The following is a 19,676-nucleotide window of genomic DNA, read 5'->3' as shown; positions in this document are numbered from 1 at the left end:
TTGCATTGCTCAATATGTAAAGTAAGTGTTAGCAGTAGGCACTTACCCCGGGTAAGTGTCTAGTAAACGACCAAGTGTCTAGTAAACGACTCCTAAGACCAAGTAAGTAACTGTTTACCAACATAAAACAAGTAAACACTTACTGGGTCAAAGTCACCAACCTCACTTATCTTACCAGGTAAGATCATCTCAAAATAGCATAGGATAAACATCTCTTACCCGATAAGCACCCACACCTATGAGTAACATTCTCGGTTAGTAAAATGACACAGTAAGATTGTTGGTGAAGACAGTCATCTCTTACCAGGTAAAAGACTTTGGCTAACCAGTAACAGACGATAAGTGTTCAATAAACAATCCGTAATCAGAGTAGTAAAAGCCTTTTGTGTTTTTTAAGAGTAAAAGAATTAAGATTTCGTGATTCTAATACATCACATTCAAAAATTGTTATACATACGCTGGTCGAAAATCATGGATCCACGAACTAGCATCTAACGGTAATCAAAACATAAAACCGATCTTTTGTTCCGATTCTTCTTTTTCTATATGCGAAACCGAGCTCGAATGTTCGAGATACATAGATTACGATATGCTCATCATGGATTGAAGAGTTTTCTAAACGGCCCATCGGTTCGGTCTTTTGCGGCTTCGGTCAAAGCCAGGAACCGTTTAAAACCAGTTGTAGCAGCACCTCTACCAAGTGCTGCTGCTCGGGTGAGTACGTCTTCTCTCGATGCAATGACCGCACTTGACGGTTGACTCACCACGGGTGGAGGTGCAGGAGCCACGGTCGGGACCACCTGGACCACGGTTGGTGTGGCGATAGACGCTTGAGAGATCCCGGACCCACGTTTGTTGAAATCTTCTAATATTGTTTGTTGGTCTGCTTTTTTCAGCCCCTGTAGAATCAAAGGATGAATTAAGATAAGATTTCTTGATGCTTTAGTGAAAAAGAAAAACATTTTACAAATGTTCATAAATAACCAAACCAAACTGACCCCGTTAATCCCACTCGAAAGGTAGGTTCTTTTTTTGGGGTTTTCTTATTCTTTTATTCTAAAAAAACACTACTTCAACCACAAGGGTGGTGCCTGATTGGTTTGAGCTTGACTCCAAAGGTCAAAAGTACCAGGAGGTATCAGGTTTAAATTCAAGAAGGAATAAAAATCCCCTTGTGGCCATGGAGGTTCAAATGCGGTGACTCCGGGCTATCTGCAAAGCAGGTGGTCTCCCTAGAATTAGTCGACTCGCATAGCGGGTTGGATATCCAAGTTAATAAAAATAAAATAAAAACACTACTTCAAATACCGTTTCTATAAGCTCCAAAGGATTTTTTCCCATTTTCTTTAATTATGCCCCCTTGTATTTTCCAATTAATTTTGTGACATGTCCTTATAGGTCATTTATAGTAATCTAGCTTATCAGTTAGTTTTGCTCAATCAGTTAGCTTATCAGCTAGTTTTGCTCAATCAGTTAGCTTATCTGCCAACAACCAATATTTCAGCTAACAACTAACTTACCAGCTAGTTTGCGAAACATAGACTCCCCAAAAGTTAACTTTGTAGCAAGCCGGTGGCCTTCATGGAAATAGTGTCTCAACTACTTGCAGCAAAGGAACTGTGTGCATACATCTTACCCTCCTTAGATCCTACTTGGTGTACTGCATTAGTTTAGTTTGGTTTGACTTGTAATCCATGCGGTGTGGTTGTACAGCACTCTGAAATGTCCATTTTGACTGGGTCTATAGGAGTCAAGTTGTTCTTAATCTGCTCAGGCTTGGGCTCAAAACTCAACGAGCCTTACCAGAGCCCGTAGATCCAATATGAGCTATAGTGCAAGTAAAATGTTTTCATCCCGTTCCCACTCGTCTTAACCTTATGGAGTCTTTTAGTTGTAATTTCATTAAGGGTTCTAGCTCTATACAACCCCTAGGAACCAAGACTACAAGGGTTAAGACGACGCTTGAGCTTTAGACAACCCAAACCTGAGCCTCACCTTTTCGATTTGGCAAGCCACTGGCTGAGCCTTAAGATTCTTTACAAGAAAGTTCAGGTTTGGCTCCTTTCTTGGCTTAGCTCAATTTACCCCCTCCCCAAACAAAAAGAAAAAGAAGAAAAACCCGGGTAATTTAGGAGAATAACCTTATGATCAATCTTCTTAATGCATGAATTTTGGGACATTCTTCTGTTAGGCAGATGTGTTCTTAAATATGTCACAAGGTCATGTATTTAAAAAAATGGGTCAGAAGGTTATTCTCCTAAAAAGCCCACCCCTATTAAAGCTAGCAAAGGACCATTTATAATATTGAAGGAATGGTCTAATTTGACTACAACCTTGAGCTCTAGAATTCGCTGAAACTCTGAAGGTGTTCCCTCAGGTAGTAGGGCACTGTATGTATCTGCCACCGAGTCCACTGGGGACAGGATAACCTGTATATAACACAGCAAAGTCATCAAACAAATAAACCAAACCAAACCAAATAAGCCCAGTATATCCCACCCGAAGGTGGGGTCCATGGGGGGCCGGTTGAGATGTACGCAGGCCTGACCTCCACCTAAAAGAGTAGAGCGGCTGTCTCCACAAAGAAGAACTTTCAAATTTTCAGAGAAATACGATTTTCAAGAAGGTTCCGGTCCCTATACAGATTTTCAGCAACAGTGAATATAATTCTTACATGAAGTAGCTGCACTATGTGAAAAATATGCTCTACAACATGCACAAGGAACACTTGTCGCTGAAATTGTGTAATCAACTTGTTTACCATTTCTTTTTAATGTTTTCAAATGGGGAATCAAGGCATGAAATTAAGCACCCACCTTCAAAAGTGCTTCGGCTTTGCTCATCTCACGACTCACGAACTTTGAGTAGCTAGCAGCTCCGGATGTCTGTACAGAGAAAGCTCTTATCATTACCGATGAAACTAATAACGATGGAGAAAAATGAGATTTTGGAGTTTTTATGTTCTTTTTGTGCTCCAACTTCTCCGTAATGGAGAAATTAAATAGAGATGGAAAAATTCTACAAATTTCGAGAACTTTCCAAAATTTAATGAAGAGAGAGAACTTCTTTTATATTATTGAATATTTAAATGTTGGAAACTTTTGGAGTTGAAGGTAATCTTTTTGGAGATTTTTGACTTTTGCTTCTCCATTTGGAGAAATTATGGAGATACTGTTGGAGATGCTCTTAATAGATACCATGTACTGCAATAGAAGTTCTCTATGGTTCAAAATATTTGTCGAGTCAAACATTGCAATTTTCACAAATAGTCAAACAACTTTCTTAAACTATTTGTCAAGTCAAACATTGCAATTTTCATCGAATGGTTCAAATTATTCTCCTACTTGTAATCATCATAGGTATTATAGACAGATGATAATAACCAAAACCTTAGTGAACTGTGTGGTGAGATAAAAAGAATTGCAATTTTTTGTAGCATAGAGGAAGTCTTACCTGTTTGCCAAGGGAAGGAATGTCTAAAAGTATGGTCTTTACAGCCTGCGTATCCAACAACATCTGAACAAAAACAAAATTTTATACTCGATCAGAGTCGCCATAACGATCATCATTGTAAGTTGCTATCATGTATATAAGAAAGAATGCAAGGAGAAAGGGAGCTGTCAGAGAACCGTACTTGTTGAGCTCCAGTCTCTGATATCTGCTTGCATTTGAAGATATTGAGATAAAAGCGTGGACCCACAGACGATGCAAGCTGCACGACAAAATCAGGTCATTATTGATGAGCGTATCAAAGGTACAAAGGACATAACATCAACTAATGTAAAATGAGATTCCCTCCCTCCTAACATAAATGCAACAATGTTCGTTTTGGGGTGACCAAAATAAATGCAACATTTCCTATTTTTGTGTTCTCAAAAAACATTATGAGAGAAGAGAAAGGAACAGGATGGGAAGTTTTGGCTAACTTTCTTCCTGTAACTTTCCTCCCAACTGCAAGAATACTTGAAGAGGATGGAACCTAGAGGGCCTTATAAACTTTTTTAATCACAAAACTACCCTTTCTCCTCCATGAATTTTTTACCGACAAAATTTCACAAGAAGAGTATAATTGTAGAATTTTTAGCTCTCTTTCCCTTTCATTTGACTTGGAAACACCAAAAATATTTAAAACATAACATGTTTTCTTTTCTTTTCTTTCCAACTCAAGAACACCCACAAAAAGGACCACATTTTATTTCCTCTTATTTTATCTTCAAATCCCAGAACAGAGAACAGAGTGCATGTGCACACTCAAACAATGCATTTATTTGAAATGGAAGGAGTATGTCTTAGCTTCTATGATGGCCTGAAGTGTATGATAAAGCAGAAAACATGACAAGAAGTAAAGGGCAAATATGGTAGATTTAGTTCATTTTAATAAAACCAATCTTTAGAAAAGAAGCAACAAATCTTATTAAAGACTGAAAGAAATGAAGTGCCATATTTGAGAAGAATATCAAAATATGAAACAGGGATATATTTACCTTGTCTAAAAAGAACTGGAAATAAACTGGAGAAAGAAGGCTTCCAAGCACCGGAATGCTACCATTAAGGATCATTTTTATGGTATTGACATATCTGCAATACAATGAATTCGTAAACATTTGAGAAAATGCATTAGCACAGTACTTTAGGTTTCATATACCAACTCGCATCTTACTCTGATTGATCACCCACACTTTCAAGTGTACCCCATGGAACACGTGTCATTGCAGCCATTTCAACATCAAACTTGGTTTCCAAGCCATTGACTAAAGTTACCAATGCTTTAGTTATAACTGCTGAGAATTCATCCTGTAAAAATACAAGCATGTTCGAGACAAGATATAGCCATCAAAGACAAATAATAAGATATATTTTCCTACTTATAAAGACAAATAACACGATAAATTACCTGCACTTCTGACATGTCCACCGCATTGGCCAATTGGGCATCTATAATTTTGGAGACATTCTCTGCCAACTCGCCAGCCTGTAAAAGCAATGAACTACAATTTATCTCTCCTTTACATAGGGAGACAAAGGATCGTGTGAGAATAGGAGTTAAGGTGAGAAGCGTAAGAAGAGATTTGGACCCTTGATCACTTTTAATCTCAAACCAACCCATGAATTGTGCCTTATAAGGGAATTGATCCGGTGCTTCTCATTAGTGTTGATATAGTGTAACTCTTCAATTAGGATTGATCCAAGGGTGGAGATCCCTTCTCACCCTTCTCACCAGAACCCAACCCTACATAGGGAAGGCTTTCCGGTAAACCTAAACCAGTTGTATCCTTATTGCATATTTTTTAGTCAAATCCTACCTGGCTACCTGTGGCAATTTTTACTATGTATAATCACTCCACCAAGTAGTGTTACATGATGAAATAAATTAAGGGAAGAGGGGGTAGAAACAGAAGAGAAGTAAGCCATCCAAGAGTAATTAATTAATTAGTGGAAGACAGCTCAAGCACCTATAATAGCTATTACCTACTAAATGATTTTCAACCTGAATCTACATGGGGTTTCACTATAAAAAATTTATCTACATCAATCCCATGACCATATGTATACAGATATAGATAGATATATATAGCTATATATATATATATATATATATATATATATATATATATATAGACTTGGGATCATGTGAGACCAAGGGTTTTTTGTTAGACCCGTAAGACCAATTCTCAACCCTCGGATTAGATCTACAATCTGAACATTCATAATCACAAAATTGCCACGAGACTTCTCAATAATCACAAAATTACCACCGTGCAACTTTAGACCATTAGATCATTAGCTTATAAAGTTGATCAATGAACATAAATTGATCTTACGGGTCTCACGAAAAACCCTTGGTCTCACGTGAACCCAACCCTATATATATATATATATACATAGGTTCAGGGGAAAACCGCAAAAAGAAAGTTGAGGAACACCTTGATAACCATTCATTTGTACAGTATGCATATGTGCATACAAGTATATATATATATATATATATATATATATATATAGTCATGGGAAAACTGCAAAAAAAAAAATTGAGGAACACCTTGGTAACCATTCATTTATAAAGTATGCACATGTGCATACAAGTAATTTGTAAACAATATGTCCAGTATGCACATGTGCATAACATGCACATGACCATCCAAATGAATGGTTACCTGAACCTGACCCTATATATACACACACATAATAGGGGCAGGTTCAAACTACTTTGCTGTGACAGGTAAAAGCCTGACCGTTTTATGGCAATATTCTGCAGTATTCACGATATAGCATATCATCCTTTCGTCTTTATCAGATGTCTGCATTCGGAGTCACACATCATTAGCATCAACAGTGGGAAGTAACAATCATAGTTAAAATAAGACGTGGTCTGTAAAGGTAGAGAATGCCTTGATATGCCCATCCATCCCTGTGGCAGCTGCAACAATCCCTGTGCCACCTTTAGGCAACTTCATGAAAAGCTTTGTAGCATAAGCTCTAAGAACTCTTTGAAAGACCTATCAGTCAAGTGGAGCAAGCAATTACAGTTTATTCATACTGTAAAAATGGAACATACAAATTAACAGATACTTAGGATCAAGGAACTCACCTTTGGATTATCCAAGATATGACAAGATTTTCACAATTCCATCCAAATTGATTGATGATTTTTTATAAAGCATGCAGGTTAATAACGAGAATGAAAAAAATTGCTAACTTGATTCCTCGAATCCATGGTCAGATATACCCATATAGCAAGGTCGAAGGACAAAGTTCTCGAGTTAATAAGAATATATTCATATTTTTGATGTGTTAGAAATCTCATTATATTATAATCACAGTACCACATATTATTCGATTTACTACTTGGTATGGCTGTAAATTTGTATTTTACCAGCACCCTATCATCATTATAACATTGCCACTGCCAATTTGCCAGTTCTATCCTGCAAACCACTACACTGTTACAAGTATCAGTGTCGCTAAAATTTGAATACCTGTAACAGGGATATTGTATATAGTGTTTAATAATTAGCAAAAAGATATTTTCGCCATTTGACTCATAGATCCAACTGTAATTTACAAATTACAATCTAACAAGCCCTAAAATATTATGCCCTTATTATGTTAAGTTAAATATCATACGAAAGAAAAGGAACTGGGTATGTAGAAGATTGTGATTGTTTAGATGTAGGTTGATCAAGGAGGGCATCTTTAGCAATCAATATTTAGACATGTGTTCGTGATGTTATGTTACAATTATGGAGTTTCAAAAGAAAAGGCTTTACTTTTATATCATCTATTAACAAATATATTATTAATTAAAATACCCTCTGTTTGAATAATTCATTCCAGGTAACAATTGTAAATGATGAATGAAGAAAGATCAATCATTGGACGTATGTGATTTCATTCATCTTCATCTTCTTCATTTTCATTTTCAATTTTATCTTTATTCTCTGTAGAGACATGCTCAGAGGAAATACTTAGCACAGTTTATTTATAGCTCATCTTCATTATTTTATGGTTTCCTATAGGAGTGACCTCGATGGAAATCATTCTATTCATAAAGATGAAAGGAGAGAAAACACCTAAATGAACATCTGACCTTCACCAGTAGTATACACATGAACATAGGATATAGCAAATACTCAGTTGCAAACAGAAAAACTTATCAGGCAGATCAATAGGAAAGGACAGACTTCTTCTATGGTATTTCCAGAAGAAACTACTTATAAGAGCATATACTTCAACTGTAGCATACAGAAGTGCCCATTGACAATGGACGACATGCAAGTAGTTTATTCAAATCGCACCTTGAATAAATTTAGCAGAGTTTGGTTCTTCGTCAAGGCTGAGCACCGCTTTAGGCTCCTTCTGATAATCAGAAATACCTTACATACAATAAAAAGGTTATTAGGTTCGCAACGCAAAATTAGCATTGAATTTGTTAGATTTCCCACCCCCAAAGCAGCTTTATCGTCTATTGAAGACTTCACTTATCAAAGCAGGTCTACATTCATCAGGTAAAAGCATATATGCATTTCGAGCGTTCGGATGCACATTTGTGTGGTAACCAACTATAGATACTGGAAAACTAGACAGTGAAAATTATTCAGCACAGGGTAACAACATTGTGATGTTTTTTGAGCCATCTGGAAAAGGGATGAAACAAAATGAGGAAAGAGATGGTTTATTATATCTGATAGGTGATATAAGACACTCTTTATAGTGGGAAATGGCACAAAGGCATAGTGGATGACATCATTGAATATATGGAAAAGAGTGATTATTCAGTTCCCAAGGAGAAAAATGTATCTTAACAGTTTGATAAATATTTTACATATTCTTGTCTAGCAGCACTTACCTGCATGCTACTGGATAAAATATTAGTCTGACTTGCATCATCCATATCCCATGTTTCTTCCTGTGATATTGAAGATACATAAATATGATATCCGGAAATAAGAGTGAAGGACCAAACAGGTCAATCAACACAGAGGCTGATAAAACCTGAACAAGCTTCTCCAGATTGTCCATAAGTGTCTTCTCTTCAAATTCTACATACACCATCAAGTGTGGTTCAAAGCAAGATGATATGATTCCCCGAAAATTGAACTGCAACAAAATGGAAACAGAGTAATACTTACCACCAAGTTTTAATAAAATTTAAGTATGAAACATTCCCGAAAAAGTATGAGATAAATAACAAGCTAAAACTCCTTGGCTGGTTTTGCAACATTTAAATATCAAACAAGTCATAGACAAGTGTTTATATAGAAAACAAAAACCATGGGCTTGGAATTTCTTTTTATAGTGAAGGTCAATTATAGTGGCAAATATAGCATAAGTTGGCCCCACCCAGGCAATCTAATGTCCTCATAGTTATTGCCAAATTAAAATATCTGTTGCACACTATTTGGGGAAAAATAAGTGCACAAATTTGAACGTTACTACTGGTCACTTCCATTTTTGATATTTCAAAATTTATTGACCCAGAAATATAGATGAAAACGATCAAGATGAGAGTAGAAAGGAGCCTCTTTTTTCTAAACCTAGAAGAGAGGCTCTTTTTTCTGTAACTAATGTATAAATGTAAGCCAAAAAAAATGCAACTGAGAAGGTTAAAACATACCCCGGCTCCAGGCACAGCTAAATCTTTATCCTGACAACAGAAAGTTCAGACATTAAGATTAACCCCAACCAGGATCAGACGCTTTCGGAAATTCGAAAATAACAATACAATAGGAATAACTTAATGAAGTAATCATCGTCACTCACATCGTCCTGGTTTCCTTGATGTGCAGCAAGCTTTTTCTCATACTTCTTACGAATGTCTAGTACAGTTTGATCTGCTTTATCTGTTTCCTCAAAGTCAGTTGTTACATTTCTGCTACTACCACTACCACCAAATTTTTCTGCCAATTCTTCCTCGAATTCTATTGTCCTTTGCAATGCCTGCACATGATTCCAGAAGACAGAAAGGTCCAGAATCAGGTGTCATGAAGAAATTAAGATGCTGAACTGTCAAGCGCCATATATAGTTAGCATATTTAGCCATCACGGGTTATAAATATAGACCATAACAAGGAATATGTAGAGAGTACTACAATTACCACTACCACTTTGGTTAGAAAGCAACGGGAAGAACAAACTTTTTATCTGAAACTAAATGGGTACACTTAAAATGAGAAAGCATCATAAATTACAAGTTGAATGAAATCTATGACTAGGGAAAACAATTAGCATCTATCATTTACAAAAGAATTAAAATGAATGGTGTCAGGTAAGTAATATGTAAAATGAGAAACCTATCCCTCTAATATGAAACCACCACTTAGGTTAGTGCATCAGTGAATATCAAAGCAACACACACCTAATGCTGATATTAGTTCCAATAATAGGTGATAAGCTTAAAGATTCAATTAAATACAAATGTGAAAAGACTACAACTAATACCATGTATAGGAACTTAACCAGCACAGAAGAAACAAAAAAAATATTATGAACAGCTAATGACAATAGTGGCAAGGCTTCATAAACCTTATGTTTTATATCCTAGAAGGTAAAAGATATAAATGATCAGATATATAGAAAAATCATGCATAAGAAGCACAACAATGTAAATACATCCCAGTATCTAAAATAAAGTACAGAAATAAATGAAACTGTTGAATAATGCTTCTCCAGAATTTACCATCAGTAATGTTCCAACATCTGGCTTCTCTTTCAAGTTTTCAAGGATATCCTCAAGTTGGGTCCTAAAATCAAGGAATTCTGCCAATGAGCCCCACAAGTCTGGTACAACAATTATCTAGAAAAAATAACATGAACAATGGTACTTGACATAACCGGTGTCATTTCGAACTGAAATTATGCAAAGTCGTTTCAAACTCATATCAGGCATAAAAAACGTAGCAAGAATCCTCCAGATGAAAGAATGGAGGACAACATATAATTGCAACAGACACATAATGTGATAACCGGGTTTATCGATTATAAAGTTCGGGGTTGTTTTCATATAATGGTGGAAAATTGAGGGGGTTAACTTGGTTATGTGCTTAAGTGGTTTTAAACCCCCACCGCCTTATATTTGTTTACTGTTAGTTATTTGAGATATTTTGTTTTATCTCATTGGATTGTGAAGTAAAAAGAGAAAAAAGTTGGTGAGAACTTTTCTGTGTGTGTTCTTGAGACTGGAAGCAAAACAGAAAACCGAAGGGATGGGAAGAAGAAGTCTTTGTGATTAAAACTTGTTAACTGATTGCTGTTATACATCTTCATCTTTGTGATTCTATAAGGTGAGTTTTATTTTATAAACTTTCCTTCTATAGTATGAATAAACAGATATGGTTTCCTTATGTGGAGAAATTTTGAGAACTGTTATTATGCTATTTTAGCATAATTTTGTATTTTGATATACTAATTAAAAAATGGTTGTAATAAGGGTGGCATAATCAGGAGAGATGTACAGAAGAGGTGTATTTTGGATATAAGGGTGGCATAATCCCGAGAGGTGTATTTTGGATATAAGGGTGGCATAATCATAAGAGGTGTATTATGGCTATACGGGTGGCAAAATCAACCTATATGTAAAAGTTGGGTTTTTAATCAGAGTTGACAATTCTGTTGTCGCATCTTTATGATGCGATGACCTTGAGTTGTCGCATCTGTGTGATGCGATGACTTGGGTTTATCGCATCCTATTGATGCGATGAGCTAACTTTATTGCATCATTGTGATGCGAGGAGAGAGGTTGTCGCATCCTTGTGATGCGACAACATTGACTTATCGCATCCTATTAATGCGACAAATCGTGTTTATCACACCAAGGTGATGCAATGAGATGGGGTCCTCGCACCAGTGTGTTGCGAGGAAATGGGGTTGTCTCACCCATGTGATACGAGAAATTTATAATTTTATCCATATGATGCCATGAGTTTTTGTATAATGCGATAAGTGAGTTATTTGATTATTTGATACGATAAAGGGGTGTTATCTCATTATTTTGATGTGACAAAAGAGGTTAGTTTTGATAAAACGTTGTTCATTTGTTATTTATACAAATATGGGTTTGTAAAAGTGTTTTGGTGATTTTTCACCCTGTAATAGCAAACAAAGGGATTTCTCACTATACCTCAAGGTCTAACCCTCATTTGTATTTCAAAATGTGCATTACAGGTCGGGCACAGTCTGATGATAAGGGGAAAGGGAAATTATGAAGATTATATGATTGCTTTTTAAGATGATGTGATATCTTAGGTACTTGAATATTTGTTATGTATACAAGTTTTGTACTGGGATTTTGTAGAAAAATTTGGTAGCTACTTTTGTAGTGTAGCTTTTGTAGATATCGGGACCAAATGTGTAAATTTGTATTTCTTGATATATGAAATACATGGTTATATGCAAATATGATTCTGGGGTGTTACAAATATATATATATATATATATATATATATATATATATATATATATATATAACTGAACCATAGGCAAAACTAGATAAGACATGATTCCATCAAGTGCTCGGTATATAACAGGTCCCTATACATGACTTGTAATTACTAACTAGAGGAACATAAGAAAATATAAGATAGAAATGAGTCATGTTGAGTGTCTAAAGTATTTCAATGCCAACTAAGTATGTAGTTGTAAGTATCGAAACTTGGAAAAAGGAAGAATGAAAAAGACTTCCTTAAGATGTTAATAAAGATCAACGACCTCTTATGACTCTTGGGAGTAATGATGAGATAGTGCATAGCAGCAGCATGGTTCATAAAAATAGACTGAATTTTATAGGTTAATGATCAAAAGCATAGGCATATTAAATGTATATCTTCAAAATTCATCAGCACATCATAAATTGTTGAAGAATCATAATTCATAAGATAAACACATATATAAGTCGTCTAATTGGAACCAAACAATAACATATTCAAAACCAGAAGGGAGGAAGTTTTGTCCAGTTCATGTGGACAGGTGCTTTTGCATAAACCCATTGATTAGGGGGACCCAAGTTGTCAATACCACATACTAAAAAGAGAATTTGGAAGCAAACAAGAATCACCAGTTCTTCCACATTTAGCTCCACAGAGATTTTTAGGTTGTTGATCTAATTTCATATTATTACCTATCGCATGAAATCATTCTTTAGTATGAAGATAGTAGACTGGAGATAGTAACAATCTACACTTAAACTCACAAAGTGAAGATACCAGGAAGTAAGGTTGACACATGCCAAAAATAATGAGTAAGAGGTATATTCTCTATCCATATGGTTCAAGAAATACAAGCCTCTCCTTAAGTTTTTAGAGAATAGAATAACAACCTGGTCAATTTGCAGAACTGTATACAGAGCAGATAATCAACATGCCATGAAGTGGGAAAGATTTTCCATATCTCCTCATTTGTTCTTAAACGACGTTTGACCCAAGCATATCTCCTCTCTGTTTTATCCAACTTGGCTAGCTCTGAGAGGATTCACAAAGTTTTTAGAATGAAATGCATAAGCTTTAGCTACACTAGGAAAGTAGTTATGAAAAACAAACCAGCTCCCTCAAATATCTGCTGATAAGAAATGAGTTCCCTGTCACAAAAGTTCTTCACCAGCTCTTCCCTCACGGATGGCTCCAGTGCATCAACAACCAAGCAGGCATCTGATAAGAGCTGCAGCAAATTATTTTCCTCTGTCTCTTTCCCTGTACCTAAGCTGGATAAAAGAAAGAAGGGATAATAGATATTAAACTTGTCTTAACGTCCAAAAGGCCTTGTGAATATCAATTATGTCATCATAGTGAAGCAATGAAATATTCAAAAAATGTCTTGATAATAGACTATGATACATCTATTTCAAAAGAAATAAAATTTAACTAAGAAGAACCTCCTACTAAGTGATCACACAATTCCAATCTTCTTGAATTAGTAAACTTTGGTTTAAAAACACCACATTTATGAATCTCCCTTAGTTTAATTATGAGTAGATAAGTACATAAGCAAGAAAGTGCCATATGGTAAAGGGTCGTATTTTGGAAAGAATGGCAAAATAGAGATGAAATAATTGTGATTATGAGAAAGGCCACATGATAGATCATTTAAAAGATAAGATGACAATAAAAAAATGCATGGGGGGAGGAAGGTGGATCATCTAAAGAATAGGATTGGTTGTTTTATGATTATTTTGATTACAAATATAATTATAGTTCACATATACATATATAGAGGGAGGTCCAAATAATAAGGCTAAATATCGTGAGAAGGTAAGAAAGGAAAAGTCAAGGAAAGGTTCATATTTAAATCATTGAAAAATTCCCCAAAAAAATCTATTTAAAGATGCATATGTGAACCGATGTTACATATTATGCATATGGGTTCATGTATGCATCTTCAAATGGATTTTTTCATTGATTCACATATGAACCTTTAGTTAACCTTCCCTTCCTACCTTCTCACGATATTTAGCCTTCTTAGATAAAGCGGCCCCTATATTATATATATATATATGTGTGTGTGTGTATGTATACATATATTTATATATATATATGTATGCATATCTACACTTATGTAGCTATATCAATTAGTCAATAGTGGCTCTTTTCCCTTTAACTACCAATCGAGTGGACTTCATATACAATTCATGACCGTCCTTACAACTTAAACCAAAATACCTCATTGTATATAAGAATTGATTGATTGATATGGATGATAGGTGATGAGCAAAACCATATGCAAAGGTACACAAGAGATACCATAGGTAATACCTTATATTACAGACCAATATCTCTGCATATTAAAGTTAGTAACACCAACTCAACTAAATCTTTATTTCAACTGCAATATTATCTTTGTTTATTTTTCATGTTGACAGTAAATCGTGGAGATGTAACATAAAGTTATTACATAAGAGAAACCAACATGGTCAGACTACAGATAACTTCAGAAGGTTCAAGATAGACATGTAATAGAATAGCAACAACCTTCCAAAAAACACATTAAATATACACACCTGGAGAAATCAGAAAACACATGAGACTTGAGAATTTGTTTAATATTCTTGAACTTATCTCTAAGCTCTGTGATCTTCGGGTTATCTCTGTAGCCATCAAAATGACTACATAACTGGCCGACAGCCTAAAACACCAAAAATCATGTATGTTAGACACCAACACAGATGTTCATGTGGGGAAAGCATTGAGCTACATGAGGGATAATAAAGTTGCATAATCTAAATGTTTGGATAATATAACTTATGTCAAGTACAAGTGTTTCTTTATGTAATTTGTTAACAAATACCAATCTAAAACATACCTCTAACTGTGCGGAAGCCTCTTTATATTGTCGCTTTGAAGCCATTACTTGAAGTTGTTGGATGGCAGAGACTGTCATAGTTAAAGTGGGTGTCAGTAAGAACTTGTAGGCTAATAGAGATTGATATAATTTTTAACGAAAAACATGATTCAAGAATGAACTAAGCATTTAGCCAAAAAGATGACTCCAGGCAGCCACAAACAATTGCAGTTAATTCCAGGTTTTTTCTTCTTTCGCTAACTAAGATGTGATAAAAACATGTAAAAATGCAGTTATCATACTTTGTATCAGGGGAATACCTTCTAATGCAGTATTCGAAACATGATAATGCTTAATGAAAAACATGATGCAAGCATGAACTAAGCATTTCACTGAAAGATGACTCTAGGCAACCACAAATAAACCAAACCAAACTGACCCAGTATATCCCAATCGAAATAAGGTCTGGGAGGGGTGGGATGTAGGCAGACCTGACCTCTACCCCGAAAGAGTAGAGCAGTTGTTCCCATGAAGACCCCCGGCTTGTGCAAGAATGTAAGCAAGCAGTTAGCAAGAACAAATATTAGCATGAGGTGTGCCACTCACAAGAAAAATAAGGAAGGACGAGTAATGACATGGTACAATGAATGGTAAGTGGTAACCCCAAATAATTGCAGTTAATCCCAGTTCTGTTCTTCCTTTGCTAACTAAGATGTGGTAGAAAAATGTAAAAACGCAGTTATCATCCGATCTTCTGACAAGGAAGAAGAAATTTTTGGAAGCCCTGGACATCAACACAAGGGATGAATTCATGCTGACTGATTACTAAGCTGAGACCCGACTCTCAGTTTGTAAAAGTTACTGCTCATAAAAATATCGAACCAGTTTCAAGTAAGGATGATGTGAAAACTGTTGCACAAGTGGCTTATCATATTCCAAGTAACTTCTTTATTTCATACTAAATTTCAGATAGAGCTATGATCTGTACAGTAAAAGACTGACCTAGCATAGTAAGACGATGAAGGGCCGTGATAGTAGTTGTTATGTGTTTCTTTGCAAAATCCAGCTTTTTAATGTCACGGCATATTTCCTGAACCATTGTTTCACTTTGCTCGGCTTTGGTTTTTATTTCTCTGACCTTGTACATGAGCTCCTGAAGTAGAAAAATAGCAATTGAGGCAACATAAAGACTGAATCATGAATCATGGAAAAAGCAAGTGTATTGGATCTTTTAGTAAAAAAAGAGTCCCAGTTAACAGCAAAAATAGGGATGTTAACAGACCTCCACAGCATGTGTAGCTGCAGCCAGATCCTCCTTCGCTTTTGTACCTGAATTACTCTGCATATAAATTGTTTAATGTTAAAGTGCCAAGATTACCCTCAGATAAATAAATGAATGGCTACCTTACCCAATCACACAATTGTTTAAAGGTAAGATATTAAAGTGATAAGGATCATGAAACCACAATAGCTGTGGCATAAATAAGGGGTAAAAATGCAGTCCCAAATGTAAACCTTGTTTATGATTAAAAAGACAAGAGAAGCTGTTAAAAGAAACACATATCACCTGTTGACGGACAGCTGCTAGAATTTCAGTATCCACAACGCGTATCTCATTGTGTACCTTTTGCATCAGTGGTTCAACACCAGATAAAGATGCCTCTGCACAGTGAACATTCCATAATGTGAAATTACAGGGAAAAAATTTAACCAAAAGAAAATGCCTAATAAAGATCAACACAAACAAGCAGATTGTTGATTGTTGTACAACTTTGCACAAGTAGTATTATATGATAGCAACATTACTGTGTAGTTGTAGGTGCAACTACAAAGGATGAAGTCTTCAAATGTGGCAAACCTAAAGGAGTCTTAACTTGATGACTCATATTTGGTTCTATATATGTTTTGTACCAAGATGAGGTTGTTGGAGAGGCGGAGGCTGGTCAAAATTGATATAGGAGTAGCAAAGAGAGACTTACATGAGTATAGCATACCTAAAGGGTTGCCCTTAGATAGGAGTGCATACATGGATATCATTCATGTTCGGAACCCTAGGGAAATGCACCTCTTTGGTTTGCTTCTCAGGGTGCACTACTTTTAAGTTCTGTTGGTTTCCTTTTTAGCCTGGCCAGACTAGTTTGAGATAAAAGGTTCCATTGTGGCATGTGTATTTTTGCATGTGCATATGTTGTATATAGCTTCCTCTAACCTAGGATAAAGGAGGATGGAAGTCAGTTTTGGTTTAAGGCACATATCCTTGGATAAATCATGTGCAATCTGAGCGTCCAGGAATAAGCAACAGTAGTCAGAACAAAGAAAAGCACATAGGTAGCAAAGGTTTATATTCATGACTACCTTAGGTAGTTCCCTGAAAAATCTCTTGGAAAGTCTAAATTGACATTTCCTTTCTTGAATATGGACCTAAATTATGACCTCCATGTTCTACAAGATCCGCCTCAGCTGAACAGCACTAGTGTCTAGTTATATGACATGATTCAGCTTATTGTAGTATGTTTTTATCCCCATAAACGGTTATTTTAACCCGCTCCCCAATTGTCCGATTCATCCCACCAAGTATCTAGTTCATTCCCACCAAGGAGCATAAAAACCCAAGAATGATCCAATCAAAATTCACAATTGATAAGACCAGCTTGTTTCAGTTATTCCATCAAGAATCTCACTATGATGTGTATGATCTGATCTTGAATTGGAGCCACCCATGTACATGCACAGAGAATGTGAAATGAACTGACCTGTAGGGAACATCTGGTTGATGTAGTCCAAAGTACTCGACTTTTCCATCCTCTCTCCACTGAAAACTTACCACTCCTCCAAAATCTTTATATATCAATGACCTAATCAAGCAAAAATATTCAGTAATGAAGAAACGGCCAGATTGATTATCATATCAGGTATTAGTTGTGCTGAGCAGCATCACACACAATCACACATTACAAACGCAGAGATCCGAATCACCTAATTCGCCTGGGCTGCCTGTCGATAGATCATCGAACTGAATGGAAATATCTATAGTTTATCTCTCGAGATATTACGAATCTTCCGGTGAATGAGGATGATAACGGTAGAGTCACGGTGGAACACGGTGGTGTACGGAGGCCGGTAACGGTGATGGTTAAATTGGGGAGTTTATTAGAGGATTTTGACTATTCCTTGCATTCCTATATCGAGGGTATTCGTCTAAATTTTGTAAAAGACCCTAGAGTATTCAATAATGACCATTTAAACCTTGTACTTTTGTTTTTTAGTGAACTCCAAATCTGGTCCGTGGTTTGTCAAAAATAAAACTTTTCGTCCCTACGGTTTCAAAATTATAAGCTGATCATTGTGGTTTGTAAAAATATCAGGATTTGATTCTTCTCTCTAATGAACGTTGACGAATTTCGTTAAATGAAGGGCATTTTCGTACTTTTTATCGACTATTTTGTCTTTTACTCAATAAAAACTGATTTTAGGATTTTGGTCCATAACCGTCCATAATAGGATATGACCATTTTGGTAACATAACAACTAGGGGCTGCATACGGGTTAGATTGGTTAAGCTAAAGACGATTGAATAATCCAATCAAATGTTTGCGGTTTGAAATATTTTGATCCAACCTAACCCAAATCGTGCAGGTTGGATTAGATCGGTCAGATGAAACTTTGGTACATTATTTTACAATCTATAAAAAGGTTAAAGTTTCATGCAAATAAAAAAGTAAAATTGCAGCTGAAATTGTAATAGAATTGTAGACAGAGGTAATTACGTACATATATTAATTAAGACCTTAACAAGCATACTAAATTCATGTATAGAAAAACATTGGATTAATCAGGTCGAGTTGGGTTTAAACATCCCTAACCCAATTCCAATCCAACACATGCGTTTTGAAGATCGTACGACTTGATTACGTATTGAGTCGCTTTAGGTTGAGTTGGCTAGGTTTATTTTGAGTTGGGTTGGTCACGGTTTTGTGCACTCCTAGCAGCAACTCGAAAAATTAGGGGTGTTCAAAAAATCGTTGGATTGGTCGAAACAATATAAACCGGACCATTATTTACGGTTTGAGTCGTCTGTTGGTCAAGTCTGGTTTGAAAAATAACCAAACTGCTCGATCTGGTATGCATTTTAAACTTTTTTTGAGCAGTTTAAACCGAACCGACCGTCAAAAATACATATATATTAATTAATATTTAGTTTTCATGTTGAAAAAGGAGTAGAGTGACTTTGCTAGATACATAACAGGTCTTGGGTTCAAGCCCCCTCCCGCCCCGCCGCTAGCCTTGGCCGCTGAGTGAGCCAAAAAATATCCCTCCACATTAGTAATCTTGGGGGCAGGTTCTTTATGTGGTCGTTTGGGGTTGCTAGTAATCAACTTTTGCCCAAATATTTTCGTTTTAATGTTGTTGACTCAACTTTTACGACCTAATTAAAAAAGATTCGTACAAGATATTATGTTTTTAGTTTTTATAAATGACTGTATTATCTAAATTGACAAAATCCTGAAATCCGTTAAAATCAAATCCAAAATTTCAAATCGTCCTTCGACTTGCTCAATATTAGTCCAAAATTCCAACTCTTGTTGTTGGACTTTTTTTTGACGTACCTCAACATTTTTTTATTTTAAAGATAAACGTTTCTTTTATAATTATGTATACTATTTTTTTTAATAATGTTATGTTGGTAAGAAAATTGTATATAGATGTTATGTTTTTTAGTTTAAAACCCATAAAAAAACCCCAAACAGCTTAAACCGGTCAGACCATGCTAAAGATGGCAAAAAATCAGTCCTGGGTGGGGCCCAAACTGGTCCCGATCCCAAATATCGATCTCGTAACCGCTTCTGGTGTAACCGGTCCCAGTCCCGACTCAAATACAAAGGCCTAGTTAAGGTGTATGAGACCTGGTT

General features: G+C 35.8%; 1 protein-coding gene across 1 annotated transcript; it reads right to left on the bottom strand.

Moving 5' to 3' along the window:
- Nucleotides 1-379: 379 nt before the first annotated feature.
- Nucleotides 380-17,870, bottom strand: LOC112521597 (vacuolar protein sorting-associated protein 53 A-like). Its single transcript, XM_025130542.1, has 25 exons — nt 17,743-17,870; nt 17,520-17,621; nt 16,334-16,428; nt 16,049-16,105; nt 15,769-15,919; nt 14,788-14,858; nt 14,486-14,610; nt 13,032-13,192; nt 12,812-12,953; nt 10,178-10,241; nt 9,262-9,438; nt 9,116-9,145; nt 8,494-8,598; nt 8,348-8,407; nt 7,797-7,874; nt 6,390-6,497; nt 6,234-6,299; nt 4,895-4,972; nt 4,661-4,794; nt 4,485-4,578; nt 3,635-3,712; nt 3,454-3,516; nt 2,817-2,885; nt 2,334-2,429; nt 380-899 (listed from the first exon to the last, which is right to left on the bottom strand). Exons 2-25 carry the CDS (start codon nt 17,566-17,568, stop codon nt 597-599), a joined length of 2,454 nt encoding a protein of 817 aa, XP_024986310.1. The 5' UTR covers nt 17,569-17,621; nt 17,743-17,870; the 3' UTR covers nt 380-596.
- Between the last annotated feature and the right edge of the window lie 1,806 nt (nt 17,871-19,676).

The sequence above is a fragment of the Cynara cardunculus genome, assembly GCF_001531365.2.
Source record: "Cynara cardunculus var. scolymus isolate 2C chromosome LG 11, CcrdV1, whole genome shotgun sequence".
NCBI lineage: Eukaryota > Viridiplantae > Streptophyta > Magnoliopsida > Asterales > Asteraceae > Cynara > Cynara cardunculus.
The sequence above is the reverse complement of the archived record's forward strand: the minus strand, read 5'-3'. Positions and strand labels throughout refer to the sequence as shown.